Genomic DNA, 21642 nt, shown 5'->3' on the forward strand with positions numbered 1-21642 from the left:
ATTGTAAAAAAATTTCGTATATTTTGTCGAATGTTTTCTTAATACAAAATTCAAACAAAAATTTTTTGATGCCAAATTTTTGATTTTATTAGAATCATATAATTTATTAAGAAATAAACATTTTTTTTTAGTATTTTTAAAAATAAGAATTTTTATGAAAGTTTATATATATATATTTATATTTATTTATAAAATTTTTATATTAATATAATTATTTTTTGCAAATCATTTTTTTATGTTTAAAACAATTTTTTTCAAAAATTTTCTTAATTCTAGAAATATTTATTTTTTATGATAAAAACTGCTATTTTTTTATTGACAATAATGTGAATTTGCTAATATGAATTTATTTGAATAGTAGTGCCATCTTTCCAGGAAAGAATAAAACTTTCTTATTATCGATAACTATATATAAGAAGATTTTATATTTCTCAAAGAGATGGTAGTACTAGTAAAAGACTATTAAGAAGCTTATTTTATTGTCGGTCAGTGTTTCAAATTTGAGAATTTTTCAAGAAGATGGTGCTACTAGTTACATGTGAAAAACAATATTTTATGTATCATACATATATATATATGTATTTTTGTATTTTTATATAAGATAGAAACTGTTATAAGGAAAATAAATATTTTATATTATAAATACATATATATTTTTATAATATACGCATAAATACATTTTTTTTATGAAAATTAATAAGTCCAAAAATGAATAAATCATTATTAAATTATATAAATATTTTTCATCGATATGTATTTAAAACATTTCTAAATTATAAAATACATTTAATAAAATAAGAAGCTATTATTCAACATAATTAATTAACATACTAAGCCGAACATTCTATATGAGTTAATATGGCTTATTAAATACCTGGAGATTTCAATACCCGATGAAGAAATATTGAAACACATTCAATTCCAATCATTGAAATTACTTTTTCTAGTATTACTTATAGTTATTAATTGCATTATTTAAAAGATTTTTGAAAGAAAAATCCTTGTATAACAATAAATGTATATATATGTATGTACGAATATATTCTAAAACATTATTTATCCATACGCCTGTAGATATGCTACCATTCGATTTCCAATCCGACAGGTGCCACCACCTTGCGGAATAATTTGCGTAATTCTAGTTACTGGATTTCAGTACTGTATTAAACCAAAATAAATAAGATGTTGGAATATAATATTTAAATAATTTTGTTTTTAATTACTTTTAATTTATGCTGTTTTAAGAAAGAAATGACATATTTTCTTTTAATATATTCTCGTTTTAATTAACATATGTTATTTAATTTTTATAGTATATTATAAAGCGTAGGGTCCGAAATTAGATAGATACATGTTTGTATTCATTACAATTGTGTGTTCCAACGGTTTCAGAAAGCGATTGTGTTGACTTGTGAAGAAGAAGGGGATTTTCATGTTAGTTCAGTGAGCTCACGCGCGTCGAACAACAATCATCGACAATAGTACGATTCAAAAATCTTCGACGTCCAAAAATGGCGTTTCTTGGATAGTACATTATCATATTAAAATTAGTTCTAGTTCTGTTAACAAGTGAAACAGGTCTTTGAAAGGAAAATCGTGTAAACTGTATGGAATATTGGAGAAACGATTTCTTGAGAGTCCATATCCAAGAGATTGCTTCGCAAAACAACGACGTAAATATCAGTTCACATACCAAACATTCTTACATCTTTAGTTGTGTGAGTGACTATATAAAATAATTTGTTTTTAAAACAATTATTTTAACAAAATTAAATGTCATTTCTAACAATCAAGTATTTTGCATATTGATATATGAAATTATACTTTTGTGTATTCTTTGAATAAACCTATCCCAAATCGCGCTCTTTCGACGAAGATTCCGATTGGTCAATTCATTGACTATTAACCAATCGATGAATACTTTTATAAAATCTATAATTTATATTCTAAAAATAAAATCTATTATCTTATAATAATTTTAATTGATTATAACATATTATTTGATTAAAACATTTAATCGATAATAAAAAAAATTGTAAATAAAGTGAAAGTGCAAAGAAAAATGAATTTCTCTTATAGATATACAAATATGTAATATCAATATTATTATTTGCATTTTATTAATATTTTCCACGAAATGATAAAAAAAATGATACTTCTTGTGTTTAATTAATTTTTTCTAATATAATAATATAATATCTAATTATAATATCATATAACATCATATAACATCAAATGCAAATGATTCTTATTCATTAAACATTTTTTGAATAAAAAATTATTGTGGTAAATATTTAAAAATTATTTTAAATATTTTATTTTATGTATATATTATTGGGTAATATAATTTAATTAATAAAATTTTAATAAAATTTTAATAAAATTTAATTTTATTTGTTTTATTTACATTATATTTCTCTTTTGAATATTATATGATTAATATATCCCCAAAAGAATTAAATTCTTAAATTAAATTTTTAAATTAAATTAAATTCTTCTATTAATATAAAATCAAATAATAAAAAATAATGATCAATAATATTGTTATTGATCAAAGTTTGCTTACTTCAGTGAAAAATTTTTACACACTTACGCAAGCTTCACTGGTTGGACAAGGTTTTGAGACATAGTGATGTCATAACATAATGTAACGTAACGAAGTAATTCTTGTGACACGTGTAATTGATGTTATATTAATATATCATATTAATAACCTAACGATGTAATAGTTTGATTGTCTGTATTTTTCGCAGATTAGATTATAAAGAGAGAATGGTTGAACTACAATATTATTTCTACGCTTTCTTGTTTCCTTTCTCTTGACTGTAACTGTAAAAGATTTAATGTATTCGAATAAACTAATATAACATTAATTATCTATTTTAAGGGATGCAAACTATACATGTATAAAATTCCATTAATTATTAAATATTATCAACACTTTCATCATGAAAAGTTTCCCTAATAGCATAAATAAATAAATTTTTTACAGAAAGAGAAATTAATCTCATTATTTTCAAGAAATATAATATGCAATTTATTGATCATTTTATTGATCTTTTATCTATAATTATATATATAATATATTTTCCATTATTCATTAGATCACTTGATCTAATGAGATTAATTATTTTGATATTGTTATTATTTCATTTGAACAGAGTTATATCTTTTATATATCAATAACATCTACCAATATTGTATCACTAATAAGAAAAAATTTTATATTATATAATATTAAAAAAATAGAAACAAAAATGGAATCGACCGAACAATTACGACCGGAAGAATTGGTGGGATTAGTAGCCCGATCTGCTGAAGGTACAGCAGCGAAAGGAATGCCTATCAAAGGACACGAAGATCTATGGGTGGAAATTCAAGCGAATACTTTCCGAAATTGGGTGAACGAGCACTTAAAACACGCAGTTGATACTGCAAACAGCCCTGTGATCGATCTTGTTGAAGATTTTCGGGACGGTACACGACTTTGTGCTCTCGTCGAAGTACTTACTAAACGACGTTTACCTCGATGGAATCCCAGACCTGCAAATCAACATCATCATTTAGAAAATGTTTCAACAGCCCTTCAAGCTATCGAAGCTGATGGTGTAAAACTTGTTAATATCGGTAAGTTAATATTATGATATTTATTATTTATATTTTGCTTATATATAAATATTAATATTAATTATATATAAATGTATAAATACTTTCCAGGATCTTGCTGCATTATTTAATAAAATCATTTATTATCATGCTATTTTTATTTTTTTTATAACTATATTATAATAATTTCTTGATTGATTTAATTAATTATTACATTATAAATATATTTTATGCATAAAATATATTTTTTTCAATACAACATCAAGCAATTAAAATATATTATTATAATAAATTAAAAACAACAATTAAAAAATTATTTTGTTCAATATGTATATAGAAGATTACTTGATAAATATATATATATATACATATATTATGTGTCTTTCATGTATTAAGAGTCATATTACGATAATAAATATAGAAAATCGTTGCTAATATTATTTTAAAGTTATTATAAACTTATTTTAAATTAATCATTAATATTTCATTTGATAATATTATAGATAATACATTACATTTAATAGTATTTCTTGTAGTATTTTTAGATTATAATAATTTAATTGATTATAATTATATTCCTAAATATTTTAATAAAGTAATAAAAATAAAAATTATTTTAATTAATGTTATTTTTCATAATAAATAATATAGTTTTTATGTTTTTTGTAAACCAAATTCCGAAATAGTTGTCTTTTTTTCAATTTTGAGTGATTATAAGATAATCTGGTACTATTATAGAATTATTTTAATTAATATACTACAGTAACAATTAATTTAATTCTTAATAAATCCGAATATGCAATAAAATTTAGCATACAAAGAAACTTTTATAATTTTTTATAATCTATAAATCAATGTTTATTTATTGACCAAAAAATATAATTAATTTAAATATTTTATTCTTAAATTCTTTTTTCATAGGTAATGTAGACATCGTCAATGGTAATTTGAAACTAATTCTTGGACTGATATGGTCACTCATTGTAAGGTACCAAATAGGCAAGTCCAAGTTCCCTCCAAGGAAACTTATGCTGGCATGGCTCAAGGTCAGTATACGTAATTATATGAGTAACCTTGCTATATCGTAAATTTATATTATATATTTTATATAATTATAATATACATACATATATTTTAAAAAATATATATAAAATATAAATTTTATAAATTAAGAAGATTAGAAATTATTTTATTTTGATTTATTTTACAGACAGTTTTGCCAGAATGTAGAGTCAACAATTTTACCACAGATTGGAATTCTGGTGTATATTTGAGTGCTTTACTTGATTATTGTCAACCAGGACTATTTCCACATTGGCGACGGCTTGATCCGAATGATAGGTATAATTGGAAAATCTTTGATCTTTTTAGAATCATTTCACAAATTGAAAATTAAACATTCCATAAAAAATTTCATATCAAGCGTTTACAATTGCCGAAAAGCTATGGAGATTTCAAAACGTGAATTCGACATACCTATGGTACTGGAACCAGAATATCTTGCATCGCCATATATGGATGAACTATCGGGAATGACCTACTTATCGTACTTCATGAAGGAAGGTTCACCAGGTTTTCATGCAACATTACGATGGGTTAATTCTCAATTATCTCATCCAGTACAAAACTTTACAGTAAATATTTCTTACTCCTCTTTATATATGAGATCACATTAAAAATTGTTTCTATTAAGTTTGAATTGTTTTCTACAGACTGATTGGAATGATGGTAGAACTTTATGTAGTATTGTCAGGAATTTAGGAGGATCTGCTCCTGCTTATGATAAAATCGATGTCGATCCTTCCATGTGGGAACATAATATACAAATGGGTAATTATGATATGCATTTAGATCATTATTCATTATTATCATATATTTTGTATTTAAATATCAATTTAAAAAATTATTTTTCTTCTCTTATATATATATATATATATATATATATATATATATATAAAATAAAGAATTTTATTTATTTCTCTGAAAGGTATTGATGGAGGCAAAAAATTAGGTGTAGAACCTATTCTTAAAGCAAAAGATATGGCAGATCAAAATGTAGAGCATTTAGGCGTTATGGCATATGCAGCATGCTTTCAATGGGTAAAGCCTCGCCCTCAAACAAGCAAACAAATTGTTGTTCATATTGATAGCACTTCTGCAAGAGTGCAACAGCCGGTTAGTTGGATAATGAACAATTAAAAAATTTGTTCACTCAATTTTTTAAAATATTCTACATGTATTAACAAAATTTCTGTTCATTATTTAGGCGCATTTCAAATTAGAAATTCTTACCAAAGAAGTAAATACGAGAGAAGTACGTGGTGAGGTAATAAGTCCGAGCGGACGAATAGAATGTAGATTAACATGGAATGGAGTTCATGGAAAAGGAACTTTTATACCTGTAGAAGTTGGAATGCATAAGGTTTAATTCTACAATTTTAGATACATTATGCATAGCATATCGTTTAAATAAATTGATAAATAAAATTATTATTTGCGTTACAGTTAATGGTATATAATGACGGAGAATTAGTAGATGGATGTCCGTATTATTTCAGAGTTTTACCTCCCTTAACCAAAATCAAATCACCTGGCATGGATCCTTGCGCTATAGGATCTATTGTTGAAGTTCTAGTCAATAGTTACGGTAATATGTCTAGTCAATTATATGATAATTATTTATATATGCATATTGAAATAAATAAAAAATTATTTATATTTATAAAATTATATATTTTTAGGAACTAGTCATGATGGCATTGATGTTACTGCGTGGTCACCTACTGGAAGATCACTATTGTGTCCTGTTAAAGAAAATGATGGAGTACACACTGCAACCTTTCAACCTGATGAGACAGGAGAATGGAGTATTGCAATAACTCATAAAGGAAATCATATACAAGGTGGCCCATTTACATGTTTTGTATTTGATCCTAATGGAATAAAGGTATATCGATTAATATATATATATATGTATATAGATATTCTCATTTATTTCCTTAAATGTCTATCATATTCGATAAATATTTATAGCTATTGGATACGGAGGGTGCTTTACCTGGACAACCATTTTCATTTACTGTCGATGCAACAGGAACTGGAGGTCTTGGCGACGTAATAATAGATTTAGTTCATGATAAACAATCAATTCCTTTCAGAATGGAAAATTCTAGACACATGCAATATCGAGTTTCATTTGTTCCATCAGAATCCGGAAAGTACAGAGTTTATATATACTTTAATGGTTCTGATGTTAGAGGTTCTCCATTTTCGATTCGAGTGGGAACTCAAAAAGGATCAAAAAGATCAAAAGAATCTAGTTTCGATAAAACGAAATTATCTTCGCTGGAAAGGCGAATGAATGATTTAAATGTTTCAATGGAAACCGATCGATCAAGTCCTCTTCTCAAGCAGAAATCTTATTCTCCCACTACATATAAATTATCTAGCCCAACTCAACATATACGTGAATATTCTCCTGTACATCAAACTACCTCCGCTTATAAAACATCGAATTATTTGGAAAATTCTAGTTCGACGTATCATACATCAACTTCGATCAATCATACTCGATCTCCAAGTCATAGTAATAGTCCAATTTCACGAAATCTTCATAGTCCATCTATGATTAAAGATACGAAAGAAATTTATTCTACTACATATAATCATTCAAGATCTCCAACTGCACAAAGTCCTAATTTTATGAAAGAATCTAAAGATATTTATACATCCAATACAACAAGTACATCTCGATCTCCAAATCCAAGTCCAATACATGGTTCAAGATATTCACCAGTTATTAAAGAATCACGAGAAATTTATAGTTCGGGATCCTTAAAGAGATCTCGGTCTCCAGATCGAATGGCATATCGAAGCGCGACACAAAGTCCTGTCAATAGAAGTTTCAGTCCAAGAAACAACGACAGAGATAATAGTTATAATAGGAAGGATTTTACAGATAATGGAACAGTTGATACCAGTAGTAATGTTAGAGTATCTTCGATGGTTGGTGGAACATCCAGAAGAGATTCATGGGATGCTATAGAAAAGACAAAATCTTTACTATCTTACGGTAGTTTAGAATCCCTTGCTAATTTAACTAATAATTCTGCTATGGCTGAAAATAATTCAAATTATTTTAACAACAATTATAAACAAGATTATAGTTCAAAAAATATTTTGCAAACTCATAATAATTCTCCCAATTTGATTCAGAAAGTTTCAACGTCTGAATACAACATATCTCAAAAATATAACAATGAAAATCACAATATTCGCACGCAAACGCATGGAATTCTTAAAAATAAAAATAATAATTATTATAAAAATGTGGATATCACAGATGGAGTTCATGAACGATATTTTAATAATGTAATTTCTAGTTCATCAACACAAGATAGGAATTACGAATTTGTAACTGGAAGTGCATTAGAGACATTACCGATTCATAGACCGGCTACCTTTACAATCGATCAAAATATAGATGCTAGTAAAGTCACTGTTAATGTTTGTGGTAAGTTTTCATATTATATAATATTGTGTATAATATTGTGTATTATATAATATTATATAATAATATGATATATTGTATATTTTTATATTTTATTTTATTATATTTATATTATATATTTATGTGCGAGTTTAGGTCCAAGTGGTAAAATAATTCCAATACAAAAATCAACTCTTCGAGGTTTAACGTATTCAATAACCGCTCAAGAAGTTGGAGAACATATTATTCAAATTTTAGTAAATGGCCAACATATTCAAGGCTCACCTTTCAGGTTCATAATTATTTAAGTTATGAACAAAAATATAGTCATTTTAAATTTAAAATTAAATATTTCTTTTTTATTTCAGATCGCAAGCATACAATGCTCATGCTATTCAAGTTGGAAACATTCCGAATGGTGTTGTCAATCAACCAGTAGAATTTGAAAGTATGTATATAAAATTGTATTTATTATAAAATAAAAATTTCAAAATAAAACAAACTTATATCAATGTATATTTTTAATATTTTATAGTTGATGGATCCAATGCCGGATCTGGAAATCTAGAAATCCTTGTAAATGGTGGTCATGTAACTAGTTTTGTTAGAGCACTGGGTAGTCAACGATTTTTGGCATCATTTGTACCTCATGAAGCTGTTGTACATCTCGTAGAAATGACATTCAATGGTGAAGTTGTTCCTGGTAAGTTTCTATTTATTTGATGTTATTTTATTATAAGAATTTACTTACTTCATGCACTACAATAACTTTAAAAAAATAAATTAAATTCAATATAAAAATTTCGAAAATAATATAGAATATAAAATAAAATTGTATACATTTTTGATCTAAAATATTCAATGAAAATAATTTTTTGCAATATTAGCATTTTTTTTGAACAATTGATTTTTTCAATCTATTTTAATAAAATATTCAGAATGTATTGTTTGAATTTTTTTTAAATTAATATTCGCTAAATAAATTTTAAAAAAATATTATCTAAATTTTGAATGAAAATTATATTTAATTTTTTGTTTTATTTTCGTATATCATATATAATACATGCGTATACATAATACATATATTATTCGAATCAACAGATTATTGATCAGGTCATTGACTTGCGATTTCACGCATCCACGTGATGTTCCACTGACACATATACAACGTCATCATTTCCTTTCCTTCTTGACTTTTTTCCTTTCATTTGTTGTCCAAGTATAATGAATAATATTCTTATTTAAGTAATTTTCTATTTTTACAATAAAATATCGTACAATTGTATTAGATAATAAATAGAAATTAGATAATTAAAACTTTATCTTTATTTATCTCTAATTAGAATCAATGAAATAAATAGATTGAAAATGAAGTTATCATAAATGAATCTTCAAGTAAATCTATACATCACATGTAGTCTACAATATTATAAAAATCATTGAGATATTTTTCTTATATTATTTTAAAGATTATAGTAATTCTTCAAATTAAAAAAGAAGATATGATTAACATTTAAAAGTAAAAAAAAAAATACTTAAAAGTTTATTATTTATTGATAAGATCTATCATTTAATATTTTTAAATAAATTTTATCTAAATAAATTTTTTTTTACATATCAAATATTAATGTTTTGTAAGTTAATAGAAAAGACTTATATGATTTCATTAATTAAAAAAAAAATATGAAAACTGTAGGTGTGGTCACTAAAGTCTTTATATGCTTGTAGACGTATTTGGTTAGAAGATAGTTGGTTTCTTCCTACATAAAAATAAATTTAAATTCATATAACTGCACATAATTTAATTATAATGAATATAACTTTTGAAATATTAAAATTTACGCTAATTAAACAAAATAATTAACATAAATAATTATAATTAATTACGTAAGACAAAATATATTTTTATTTCTTCAACATAGTTAAAAAAGAAAATTTTTTGATACTATTTAAATAAAAATAATAATTTTTTTATATATAATTATGATTTTTTTTGTGCAATTATTAATAATATCAAATACAATACCTTGTACCGTTATTATTTATCGAGAAAAAAATCATTTCTAGATCTTTTTATAGATACCATATGAAATAAATTATAATTTTGCTGCACATAAAATAATTATTTTATTTTATTCAATTCTTTTTTTCATATAATCTATTATTTGAATTAATCTTGAAATATATATAAATAAATATGAAGAAACATATAATATTTTGTATATAATTTTTGAAATGATGCATGAAAATTATTAGAATATGTATTAAACATAAAAATTTCAATTATAAATATATTAATTGACATTAGAAAGAAAATTTTTATTTATAAAAAAAGTCAATATATTATTATTATTATTAGAGAGATTCAAAAGAAAATTAATATTTAAAAACTTTAAATTCTATAATTTGAGAAAATAAGAAATTGAACTTATATAGAAAAATATATGTTTCTAAATATCAAATTTTTTTTTCATTTACTTTCTTTTATCTATTTTCAAAAATTTAAAAAATAATAAAATCAATAAATATGAATCATTGTTATTTATCTATTTTACTTTATTTATTATTTATTATTATTTTATTTTTGTATTTTTAAAAAAGCAATTGTACTACTTTATCATTGAGACTTTTATATAACATATTACTTTTATGCAAAAATGTATAGTCATGCATTGAATTATATTAATTTTAATTTATTATTATATAAGTAATGTTTCAGTCATCACAATATTATCAGATTTAAAAAATTTTTTTTCTTCATTTTTTATTAGTTGTATTTATGTGGATTAATAATAATTATCGGAAAAATTTTTTAAATCTTATAACGAATTCCCTTCCGTATGACCCGTTACGTCGGAGAATGCAGCGATTCAACCATAGTCCCTTCAATATAACTCTTATTAAGAATGTTGTGCAAATAATTTGAAATTAAAAAAAAAACAGTGTAAATAATAACATTAATAGGCTAAAGCAAATAAAAGATGTCGATCATTTTAAAAATTTTTTTTCTATTCTTTATATATATAGACATATTGCTAACTTTATATTTTTTATATATAAATCAAAATATAATGAAAATTAACATAAAATATTATAAATTATATTAAAATATTCAGTTTCAAATTAATCTATTATAAGGAACATATACAAAAAATATATATTAAAGTAGGATTTCTATATGATGAATTATAAAATATAAAAATGCAAAATTACTAATACCTCAGAAACTATGGAGTTTGTTTAAAGAAAAAGTCGAACGAACTCAATCGTCATGGAATTATAATGTATGAAAGCCACATTCCTTACATACATTTAAGTATTGCATTCTAGTATTTATTTAGCATAGTAAAACATTGAATAGTATAAAATTATAATTATAAAATTGAATCGCGATACTTAAAATATTGCACTTTTTTGATATCAAATAATTATCGATTGATATTAATTTTATGGAATTACACTTTTTGATAGTTATTCTAAAATAATTTCACATTGAATACAAACAGTGAAGTTTCTATTTGTGGCCGACCTTAAAGTATCGAAATACGCAGATCAGGTATCCTGTGAACGTATACACCATAGCCGGTTGAACGAGCAAGAAACGGATGGGAGAACATAGTCGTATCGTGTCCATTTAAGGCCCTATACTGATTTATATTATAAAATTAATTTCTAATGAAAATAATGTATTTTTTTTAAATAAAAAATCATCGAATATAAATAGGAATCTATAAAAATCTAATTTAAATTAATGTAAAATTAAATATATGCAAAAAAAAAAATATAATAAAAAATTGTTGTTCATATATACCAAGAAACATACGGCCCTGATTTTGGGCCTAAGCAGCAATCCAGTAGTAGCAGTTACACCCGTTCCGTCTCTTGACTGTGTGTCTATCGTGAATCGCGACTTGCTGACGTTTCTTCATCAAGAAATCGAAACTATAAAATTTTTTAATTTTCTCGATTATTTGAATTTTAATTTGTTCTTTGTTTTTATAGTTTTAAAATTATATCAAAATGAATTTTCAAAGAAATCATTTGCAATTAGTTTTCAATAAAAATAAAATAACTTTAATCGAATTAGTGCACGAACGACTGTGAAAACATTCAATACCTATCTGTTCATACTTATGGCCGAGATCGAAGTGTATTCCATAATGGAACTCTATTATTGACTGATAGATTTGATTCATGTGTTTCATTTTCTATATTTTTGAATTTAATATATTTACAATATAATTGAATTCTAAATTTTTTTTTTTAAGTTTTTTTAGAGTTTTTCAGGTTTAATTTGAAATTTAAAGTGATAAAGGTAATTTAATTTTTCGTATTTCTATAAGATTAAAATAAATATAAACTTATTTTTTTATCAAATTTAAATATTAATCTGTTATTTTTTCTACTATGTTATTTTTCCCCAAAATTCATGAAAATTATTTTCTTTTATACTTGTTAATAATTATGTTTCCTTATACGTAATATCTTCAAAAATTAAAAAGCACTTAGTTTGAATCATGTTGTATTGCTATTAATTTAAAATTTTATTCGATATCACATATTTTTAAATAAATTATTTAAAAAAAATAGAATGCATTATATTGAAAATTATTTGTAATTTAAAAATTGTTATATTTTAATATTATATATATATTATTTATATTTATATAAAATAGAAAATTGCTATAATTTCTATAATTCACATTTTATATACTTTAATGCATATTAATAATTATTTAATTATGAACAGTTAATATTTAACTAAATTATCAATTAATAGGGTCACCCTGGCGTGTGGGCATTATGCCAGTACCAAAAATGTCAGTGATTGGAGATTCCATAAGATTGGTTCCTGCTGGTAGTCCAGCATTTTTTGAACTTTCTGCTCTTGGCTTCAATAGTAATGAAATTGATGTACAAATTATAAGTAAGTATCTATTTACAATTATTATAAATATTAATTTTATTACATTTGAAATCATTGCTAGTTTTTTTATAATTAAAACATAATTATATTTTTAGCACCTTCTAAAAGATATATACAAGCAAAAATTGATGAAGTATCAGGAAGATCTGGAGAATTTCGTGTTGAATTCACTCCAATAGAAGTAGGTAGTCATCTTGTAGAAGTAACCATTGCTGGACAAAAGCTACCGGCAGGACCACTAGTTGCTAAGGTGTACAACAGCAGTTTGATTCAAGTTACTGATGTCCCCAGTGCTGTTGTAGGACATGCCTGCCAATTTAGAGGTAATTAAAGATAATAATTTCTGAAAGAAAAATTTTAATGTGTACAAATGCTTGATTTTTGTTAATTTTATGTTTAGTTGATGCTAGTGCTGCTGGTGAAGGACAACTTGAAATTTCTATAAATGAAGGAGAAGTACCAAATCATGTTCAAGTAGTTGGAGGAGGACGTTGTCTTGTTTCTTTTACACCAGAAACTGCTAAATCACATTATATTGACATAAAATTTAATGGAGAAGCTGTGAAAGGATGTCCTTTTATTTGTAATGTATCTGATACTAGTAGAGTAACATTAAGTTTAAATCATCTGGAATTAATTCCAGTGGATCAACCTGCTAGTTTTCATATGGGTGTTGATGGTAGTGGTAATGCAGAACTTGCAGTTTCTGTAAAAGGTCAGTAAGAATATGCATTAAAATTTTTAAATATTATAGCAACATGTAATAATTTTAGGACCAAATTGTGAATTACCTGTCAAGGTAACTGGAGATATAAAAAATGGTTTTACTGCAGAATTTATTCCAAGAGATGTTGGTGTTCATTCAATTAGTGTTGAATATAATGGCCATGCTGTAAATGGTACACCATTTTTAGCAAAGGCATTTAATGCAGATAAAGTATTAATTGGTCCTGTAGCTAGAGGTAGTGTTGGCCAACCAACACATTTTACTGGTATGTTTTAAAAATAATTTTTAAATATATATAAAATATATATTTTAAAATATTTATTATCTTTTTTAGTTGATGCAAGTCAAGCTGGTGAAGGAAATTTAGAAATTACGATATCGGCTCGTAATCAAAACATACCTACTCAAGTCACGCCACAAGGAAATGCTCGATTTTCAGTTAGTTTTGTTCCGTTTGAAGCGTGCGAACATATAATTAATATAGCCTTCAATAAACGAACAGTACCAGGTTGCCCAATTATAACTCGAGTAGGTGGTGATAGTCATGTAACAGTGAGTGGGCAGGCATTAAGCAGTGCTGGATTAGGACGACAAAGTTATCTTACTATCAGTAATGTTGCCGGTAGCTTGGAAGATTTAGAAGTTAATGTTGAAGGTATGTTTATTTTTCTTTTGTTATTATTATTTCTTTATAATTGTATATTAATACGTGTATGCCGCATGTATACTTCTCAATTTAAAATCTTTACTAGTTGTTATTGCACAAATATCACAAATTTCACAAAGACATTATATTCTGTGTTCAATATTCTTTTATACTTTGTTTCAATTTAGTATTGCATATAACTATTGCATCAGTTTTGCCGACAGTCGCGAATATATATATATATATTGAAGCACCTTTTATGTTGTATCTTCTTTATATTTGTTATTTAATTAATAAATTTTGTCTGTTAGTTATGGTGGAAACTTGCACGAAATTCTACTTTTTGTGTTTGTTTGTCTTGTTAATCTTTAGCTTGAGAGCAATTCTCTCTCTGTTGCAGGTCGGCCAGCTTTCAGACTACGACATTACTAGACTTCTCAAACACAACTAATTTCATTCTAATTAATTAATGGATTATATAACTGGTGGTGGGTTTCAACTTAACATTTTCTAAAATTGTTGCATAGAAATAATCTTTTATTTTGTTTTCATGTTGTGGCTCATCTTAAAATATTATAAAAAATTTTGTTTTATTTTTTAATGATTATTAAAGCAGTAACTAACGCTTTCCAGTTTTAATATCAATTATTAAATCATAGTAAGACATATTTTTTGCGTGATAGTCATCTTTTAATGGTGCTAATAAATATTATTTCAACTCTTAAACATTAGTGCATATAACTATAGGTTTTAAATAAGTAATTTGTATTGCTTTAGTCAATGTGCCAATCATTTATTTGAATAATATTTAGCTATTAAATTTAATGTCAACAATGCAAAAATCGATCTCTTATGATTTTTAATTCTTAAATTTTCATATATTTTGCTTGAATTATTTTTTCACATAACTTCTTTCCTATATAATACTTTAATAATTAATCTATTAATTTGAATTTAATTACATTATAAGTATACTAATATTTTATTAAATTTACATTTACATATTTCAAATATGCAATTCTATCATAACAATATGCTTGAATTATATATATATATATATATATATATACACATACATATTATATTATTATATATATTATATATATATACTGTATATACATATATATATATATATACATACTGCTTTTTTGAATTTGATATTGCTTATTATAATTAATGATCTTAATATCAGAAAAAACTTAATATAATAGATTGCACTCTATTCTTTGCCTTTGGTATCCTTGTGATCTACTCCTAGTAGTTGGCTGACTAAATTATATTAAACAACTAACCGGCGGACTTGATAGGACCCAATGGACAGGCCGTACCCGCTCAAGTCACTGACAACAAAGATACAACATGCAGTGTAGCATTTACACCAAGAGTAGTTGGAGAACATAGAATTTCAGTAAGTCATCGGAATGTTCCTGTGATTGGTAGTCCATTTAGCTGCAAAGTATATGATGTGACTGCTATTAAAGTGAAGGATGCTAAACATGGTGTTATTGGAATGCCTGTTACTTTCTTAGGTATTATTATTATTATAATTGAAATCTATTAAAATATAAAAAAAATATATAAATAATACATACATATATAAAGAAAAATATTTTTTGATTTCTTTCTTTTTGTTTCTTTTTTTCTTTTCTTAGTTGAGACTAGTCAGGCAGGACCAGGAAATCTAGAAGTGACAGTAAACGGAGGTCGTGTACCTACGTCTGCTCAAGCTCAAGGACCACATACGTATGCAATATCATTCACGCCTCGTGAGCCAATCGTTCATACTGTGGATTTAAGATTTAATGGAGAGGATGTACCTGGTAGCCCCTTTAGTTGTCAAGTATATAATGCTGTTATTTTTTTCTTTTAAATTTGAGATATGTATATTACAATTATTTATTATTATTAAACATTAGGTGAGTGATACAGCAAAAGTGATAATAACAGAAGGGCTTGAAAAAGTATCTGTAAATCGATTAACAACATTTACGATAGAAGCAGATATATCATTAGGAACTCCTATTGTAGAAGTTCTCTCACCAACTAGAGAAAGTTTACCAATACATGTTAAGCAAAGTGGTCATGGATGTTACACTGCAGGATTCACACCTAAAGATGTTGGTATGTAAATAAATAAATGATTAATAATTACAAACATATTTAAACAAAGAAATATATAAAAATTCTAGGCGATCATAGTGTTGAAGTGAAAATAAATGGATTACATGTAGAAGGTAGCCCATTTTTAGTAAAAGCTTACAATGCTGATAAAGTAAAAGTAACAGATATAAATAGTGGCATTGTTGGTAAACCAGTTTTCTTTAGCAGTGAGTAATAATTTTTATTTTATTTTGTACATTGATTTATATATATTATCAATTAATATTTTAATATGTATATTACATCTTTTCTTGCATTTTAATCTTAGTTAATGCTAGTCAAGCGGGTGCTGGTAATCTTGAAATTATTGTTGCTGTAAATGGTAAAAATGTACCGAATTACGTACAAAGCGAAGGAAATGCAAAGTTTAGAGTTAATTTTAAACCACAAGAAGCTGCTGTACACAGTCTTAGTGTTCGATTTAATGGAGAACCTGTCCCAGGTATATAACAAAAATTCACAGTTGTACAAATTAAGTACGAAAAATTCAAATATATTTTTATTTTTAGGTTCACCATTCAGCTGTAAAGTAGTTGGTGCGGGTCAAGCTATAATTATTGGTCATAATCTAAAAATGGGAGCAGTAAAACAATTAATGTCTTTTATTGTGGATCCACAAGCTCTCTCAACAAATTGTGATGTAATCGTAACACCACCATCAAACATATCACTTCCTATTACAATAGAACCTGTAGATGGAAAATATAATATCAGTTTTGTCCCTGTGGAAGTGGGCAGACATAATATTAGCATTTTAGTTGACAGTGAACATGTAAAAGGGTCTCCATTTGCTTGCAATATTTATGATGTTACAAAGGTAATTTATTTGAAATACTTGAATTTATAATTTTTTTTAGTTAAATATTTTTTTTATTTATTTTATATTTATATAGGTACATGTATCAGGTCTTACAGAAGCATTGTTAGGTCAAGCTACAACATTTACTGTTGATGCTGCTGAAGCTGGTGAAGGCACACTAGAATTAGTGGTGAGCACAGAGAATAATACAGTTAAAGCTGAAGTAGTTGCTTGTGCTCGTGGATTATATGATGTAACATTTGTTCCACAAACTACTAGTACTCATTACGTTAATATCAGTTTCAATGATGATAATGTACCAGGTCTGTTAAATATTTTAATGTTTCTGTTTTAAATTAGTTATTGATTAATAATTACGATAGTTAATAACAAATTTAATAATGTTAAATTTGTGTCATTTACTAGGAAGCCCGTTTAAATGTCCAATTATTAGTACAATGTTAGATGGACCATCTATGATTCGTGTTGGAAATACAGCATACATGGACTTAGAAATGCCAGGATTAGAAGGACCTGTTTCTGCTGAAGTTACAGGTAAAAAATTATATTTTATTTATTATTATATAATATAATTATTATATAATACACTTTGTAATATTAAAATTCAATCATATATATAATATAGGTCCTGATAGTATAATTATTCCATGCACATTGATGAAATTATCACCCAATTTATATCGAGTAGAAATTCGAACACGACAGGTCGGTACTTACAGCGTAATATTCAGTGATGGTCATAAAATGATTAGTTCCCAAACACTTCAAGCTTTCGATTCTGGAAAAGTAACAATTAAAGAAATATCGGATGTAGTTTGTCATCGACCAGGGACTATTACAGGTATATAAATTGTAAAATATAATTTTAAATATTTCTATTAAAATATAATAATTCTATATAAAATTTTTTTATAGTGGTTGTATCAAAAGAAGCTGGTCCTGGAAAATTAACTGTAAATGTACGTGCAGCAGGTGCTGATGTTGATAGTGTAATTAGAGAAGGAGAAAATGGTCAATATGACATAATTTTCCATCCTACACGAGCTGCTCCTCATAAAGTTCATATAAAATACAATGAAGTTCATATATTGGGTATAATATATTATCTATTTTTATTTATTTAATTATTTTTTATTATTTTTAATTATATTATTTGCTATTATATCATTTTTTGTAGGAAGTCCATTAGATTTGACAGTTCGTGGTCCTACTGGAGGTAGAGAAGTCACTGCAACTGGATTAGGATTATACCAATCATGTGTTAATAAAGTAACATCATTTACTATTGAAACTTTAGGAAGTCCTGGAAAAGAATTTGATGTAGTAATCAGTGGACCACAAGGTAATGCAGTTCCAGTTCGATGTTATCAACATCGAGATGGAAATTTGCTTGCTGAGTTTACTACAAGTACTGTTGGTATGTAAAATAAAAATACAAACAATAACATTAATAATATGTATTTAATAATTAAAATATTTTGATTTTATCAGGTACTTATAAAATTGACGTTTTACAAGGTACAAAACCAGTTTTGGGTTCACCTTTTTTTTGTCAAGCTTTTGATGTTTCTAAAGTAAAACTACAAGAATTAGGACCAATGACAGTATCAGTACATGATCATATCGTTTTCAAGAGTATGTATTTTAAAATAATAAAATTAAAAATGAACTTCTCAAAATGAAATTTTTATTATAAGCATGATATATCATAAATTGTTATAGTAATAAAAACAGATGCTGGAATGGCAGATTTGGATGTAGTAGCAACAAGTCCATTAGGTCAAGAGCTGCCATTACAAGTTACTCCACTTAATGATGGTGCTGAAATGGTTGAATTTTCTCCTAGTGTACCTGGTACATACATGATTAATATTACATATGGTAAGATATACTTATGTATATATTATTAAAATATTTAACTTTTTTAATTAAAACTATATTATATTATTTATATTTTTATACTTAGGGGGATATCCAATACCAGATAGTCCATTAGTATGTACAGTTGATGCGGCTGGTCAAGCTCGTGCAAAGGGAGAAGGTTTATTAAGTGGTCATGTAGATAAAACAGCGCATTTTATTGTTACTGGTACAAGAAGTCCGCCAGCAGTTCAGGTATTTATAAAAAAAATGTTTAATTTAATTTATTATATTACATTTTTTTAAATTTCATTTATATCATTTTGTAGGTAGATGGTCCGGATAGTGTTTCGAAAGCAGTTATTGAAGCGGGAGCCAATCCAGGTACTTGGAATGTGTCTTATATTCCTACTGAAGCTGGAGTATTCGATATTAGAATTGTTTCTGCTGGTCAACAACTTCCAGGATCTCCGTGGCATCCAAAAATAATAGATACAAGAAATCTTCGCGTAATCGGTTAATATTATTATCATTATAAGAATAATATTAATAAATTTTTGAAAATATATTTCTTTTTTAAGGGGGTTGGCCAGCTGTATGTGATGATGTTGGACGATTGAAAATACATCCATCAAATAAAATTAGTTTTGACACTGCTGAAGCTGGACCTGGTGAACTTACTGGGAAAATAGGAGATCATACATTATCTTTTGAAATGACATCAAATAATAGATTGAAACTTATTCCACCAAAATTAAATGGTGGGGAATATCGTTTAGAAATATTCTTTAATGGTATATCTTTCCCAGGTGCTCCAAAATTAGTAATTGTTCAAGATTTAGAAGTAAGATTGAATTTATATTATTGAATTCATATAGTTAATTTAGAAAATTAATATCTCTTTTTATGTTTAGACACCTATACAAGATACAAGTCGAGTTTTATTAAGAGGAAGAGGACTAACATCAGCAAAATGTGGAGAGGAAGTTAGTTTCACAATAGATGGTTCTCAGGCTGGTACAGGAACACCAAAAGTTCAACTTTTTTCACCAACCAGCGAGCTTAATGTAATGTTACAACATTTAGGTAAATATATTATTATCTTGTTAATGTTAATAAAAAATTTCTTTCATTTTTTAGATTATATTTACTTTAATTATGATTTTATATAGGAGACAGCGTTTATCGAGCAAGTTATATACCATTAACTCCCGATCCTCTTTTAATGACTGTATCTTGGAATGGAAGACAATTGAAGGGTTGCCCTTTACAAATAAATGTAACAAACGCAGCTGATGCATCTCGAGTTATTTGTTCCGGAGATGGATTAAAACATGGAATAGTTGGTCAAGAAATAAGAAGTTTTATTGATACAAGACGTGCAGGTCCTGGTATGTATTGTGATTTCAAAATTTTATATTTATTTTTTATGCAAATATATGTTAAAAAATATTTTTGATTTTTTTGATATTTAGGTGAATTAACGGCCCATTGTGTTGGTCCGCATAAAGTAGCTTACTGTGAATTATATGATCATGGTGATGCAACGTTTACATTAAATGTAAAACCTCAAGAAGCTGGACGCCATGCACTAACAATTAAGTATGCTGGAGAACATGTTCCCGGTTCTCCTTTTACGCTACGTGTTTCCGGAGCACCGGATGCTTCAAAGGTAATTTTTTTTAACTTTATCTTTATAAAGAATATTTCTTTTTTCAATTAAAAATAATATATTTGAATCAAGAAAATAATTGAAAATAATTTATTTAATAATAGGTTCGAGTTTATGGACCAGGAATTGAACATGGAGTATTAGCAACATTTCAATCACGATTCATTTGTGATACTCGTGGGGCAGGAGCTGGTCAACTTACGGTGAGAGTTCGTGGTCCTAAAGGAGCGTTTAGAGTAGAAATGCAAAGAGAAACTCAAAAGGATCGTATAATACTTTGTCGATATGATCCAACGGAACCAGGCGATTATAGAGTCGAAGTTCGTTGGGCAGGCGTCCTCGTACCTGGTTCTCCATTTCCCGTTAAAATTGTCGATACTCAAGATGAATTATTAATGTTGACACAGGTATAGTTAAAATAATAAAAATTTAAATAAATATTTAAAGAATTCTACATCTTTTTATTATTTTTAGAATGGAGATAATTATTCAACAGGACATCATACTATTGCCTCATGGCGTGGATCACAAGCTATATTGTAAGGCCATTGCATATAAAGTTGTTATTATTTTGTATGAACTAATAATATATTTTCATAATATATAACAAATCTGTAACTTATCTAAAATGTTTGCAATAAAAAATATTTTGAGACAAATTTCTTATATATTATTTATTCTAAATATATAACATATATATACACCATAGAATAAATTTTTTTTGTAAAAAATAAG

General features: G+C 26.0%; 1 protein-coding gene across 2 annotated transcripts; it reads left to right on the top strand.

Annotated features, from left to right (window-relative positions):
• The first annotated feature begins 1441 nt into the window (after positions 1-1441).
• Positions 1442-21584, top strand: LOC410171 (filamin-A). 2 transcript variants are annotated; one of them, XM_026443456.1, is made up of 40 exons: positions 1442-1718; positions 3250-3627; positions 4528-4652; positions 4817-4947; positions 5030-5240; positions 5319-5436; positions 5594-5781; positions 5873-6028; positions 6112-6253; positions 6348-6553; positions 6640-8119; positions 8252-8387; positions 8464-8543; positions 8631-8798; positions 12876-13022; positions 13118-13345; positions 13423-13737; positions 13796-14014; positions 14084-14404; positions 15703-15924; positions 16048-16235; positions 16312-16516; positions 16585-16722; positions 16824-16997; positions 17065-17372; positions 17449-17677; positions 17781-17909; positions 18001-18216; positions 18291-18467; positions 18553-18792; positions 18867-19010; positions 19098-19256; positions 19342-19490; positions 19565-19751; positions 19817-20079; positions 20150-20321; positions 20408-20626; positions 20711-20907; positions 21012-21314; positions 21382-21584. In XM_026443456.1, exons 2-40 carry the CDS (start codon positions 3258-3260, stop codon positions 21448-21450), a joined length of 8829 nt encoding a protein of 2942 aa, XP_026299241.1. In that variant the 5' UTR covers positions 1442-1718; positions 3250-3257; the 3' UTR covers positions 21451-21584. The 2 variants fall into 2 exon arrangements, with proteins under 2 accessions (XP_026299241.1, XP_016770065.2); XM_016914576.2 differs by having other exon boundaries at positions 1442-1673.
• Positions 21585-21642: the final 58 nt, after the last annotated feature.

This window comes from Apis mellifera, linkage group LG10, assembly GCF_003254395.2.
Source record: "Apis mellifera strain DH4 linkage group LG10, Amel_HAv3.1, whole genome shotgun sequence".
NCBI lineage: Eukaryota > Metazoa > Arthropoda > Insecta > Hymenoptera > Apidae > Apis > Apis mellifera.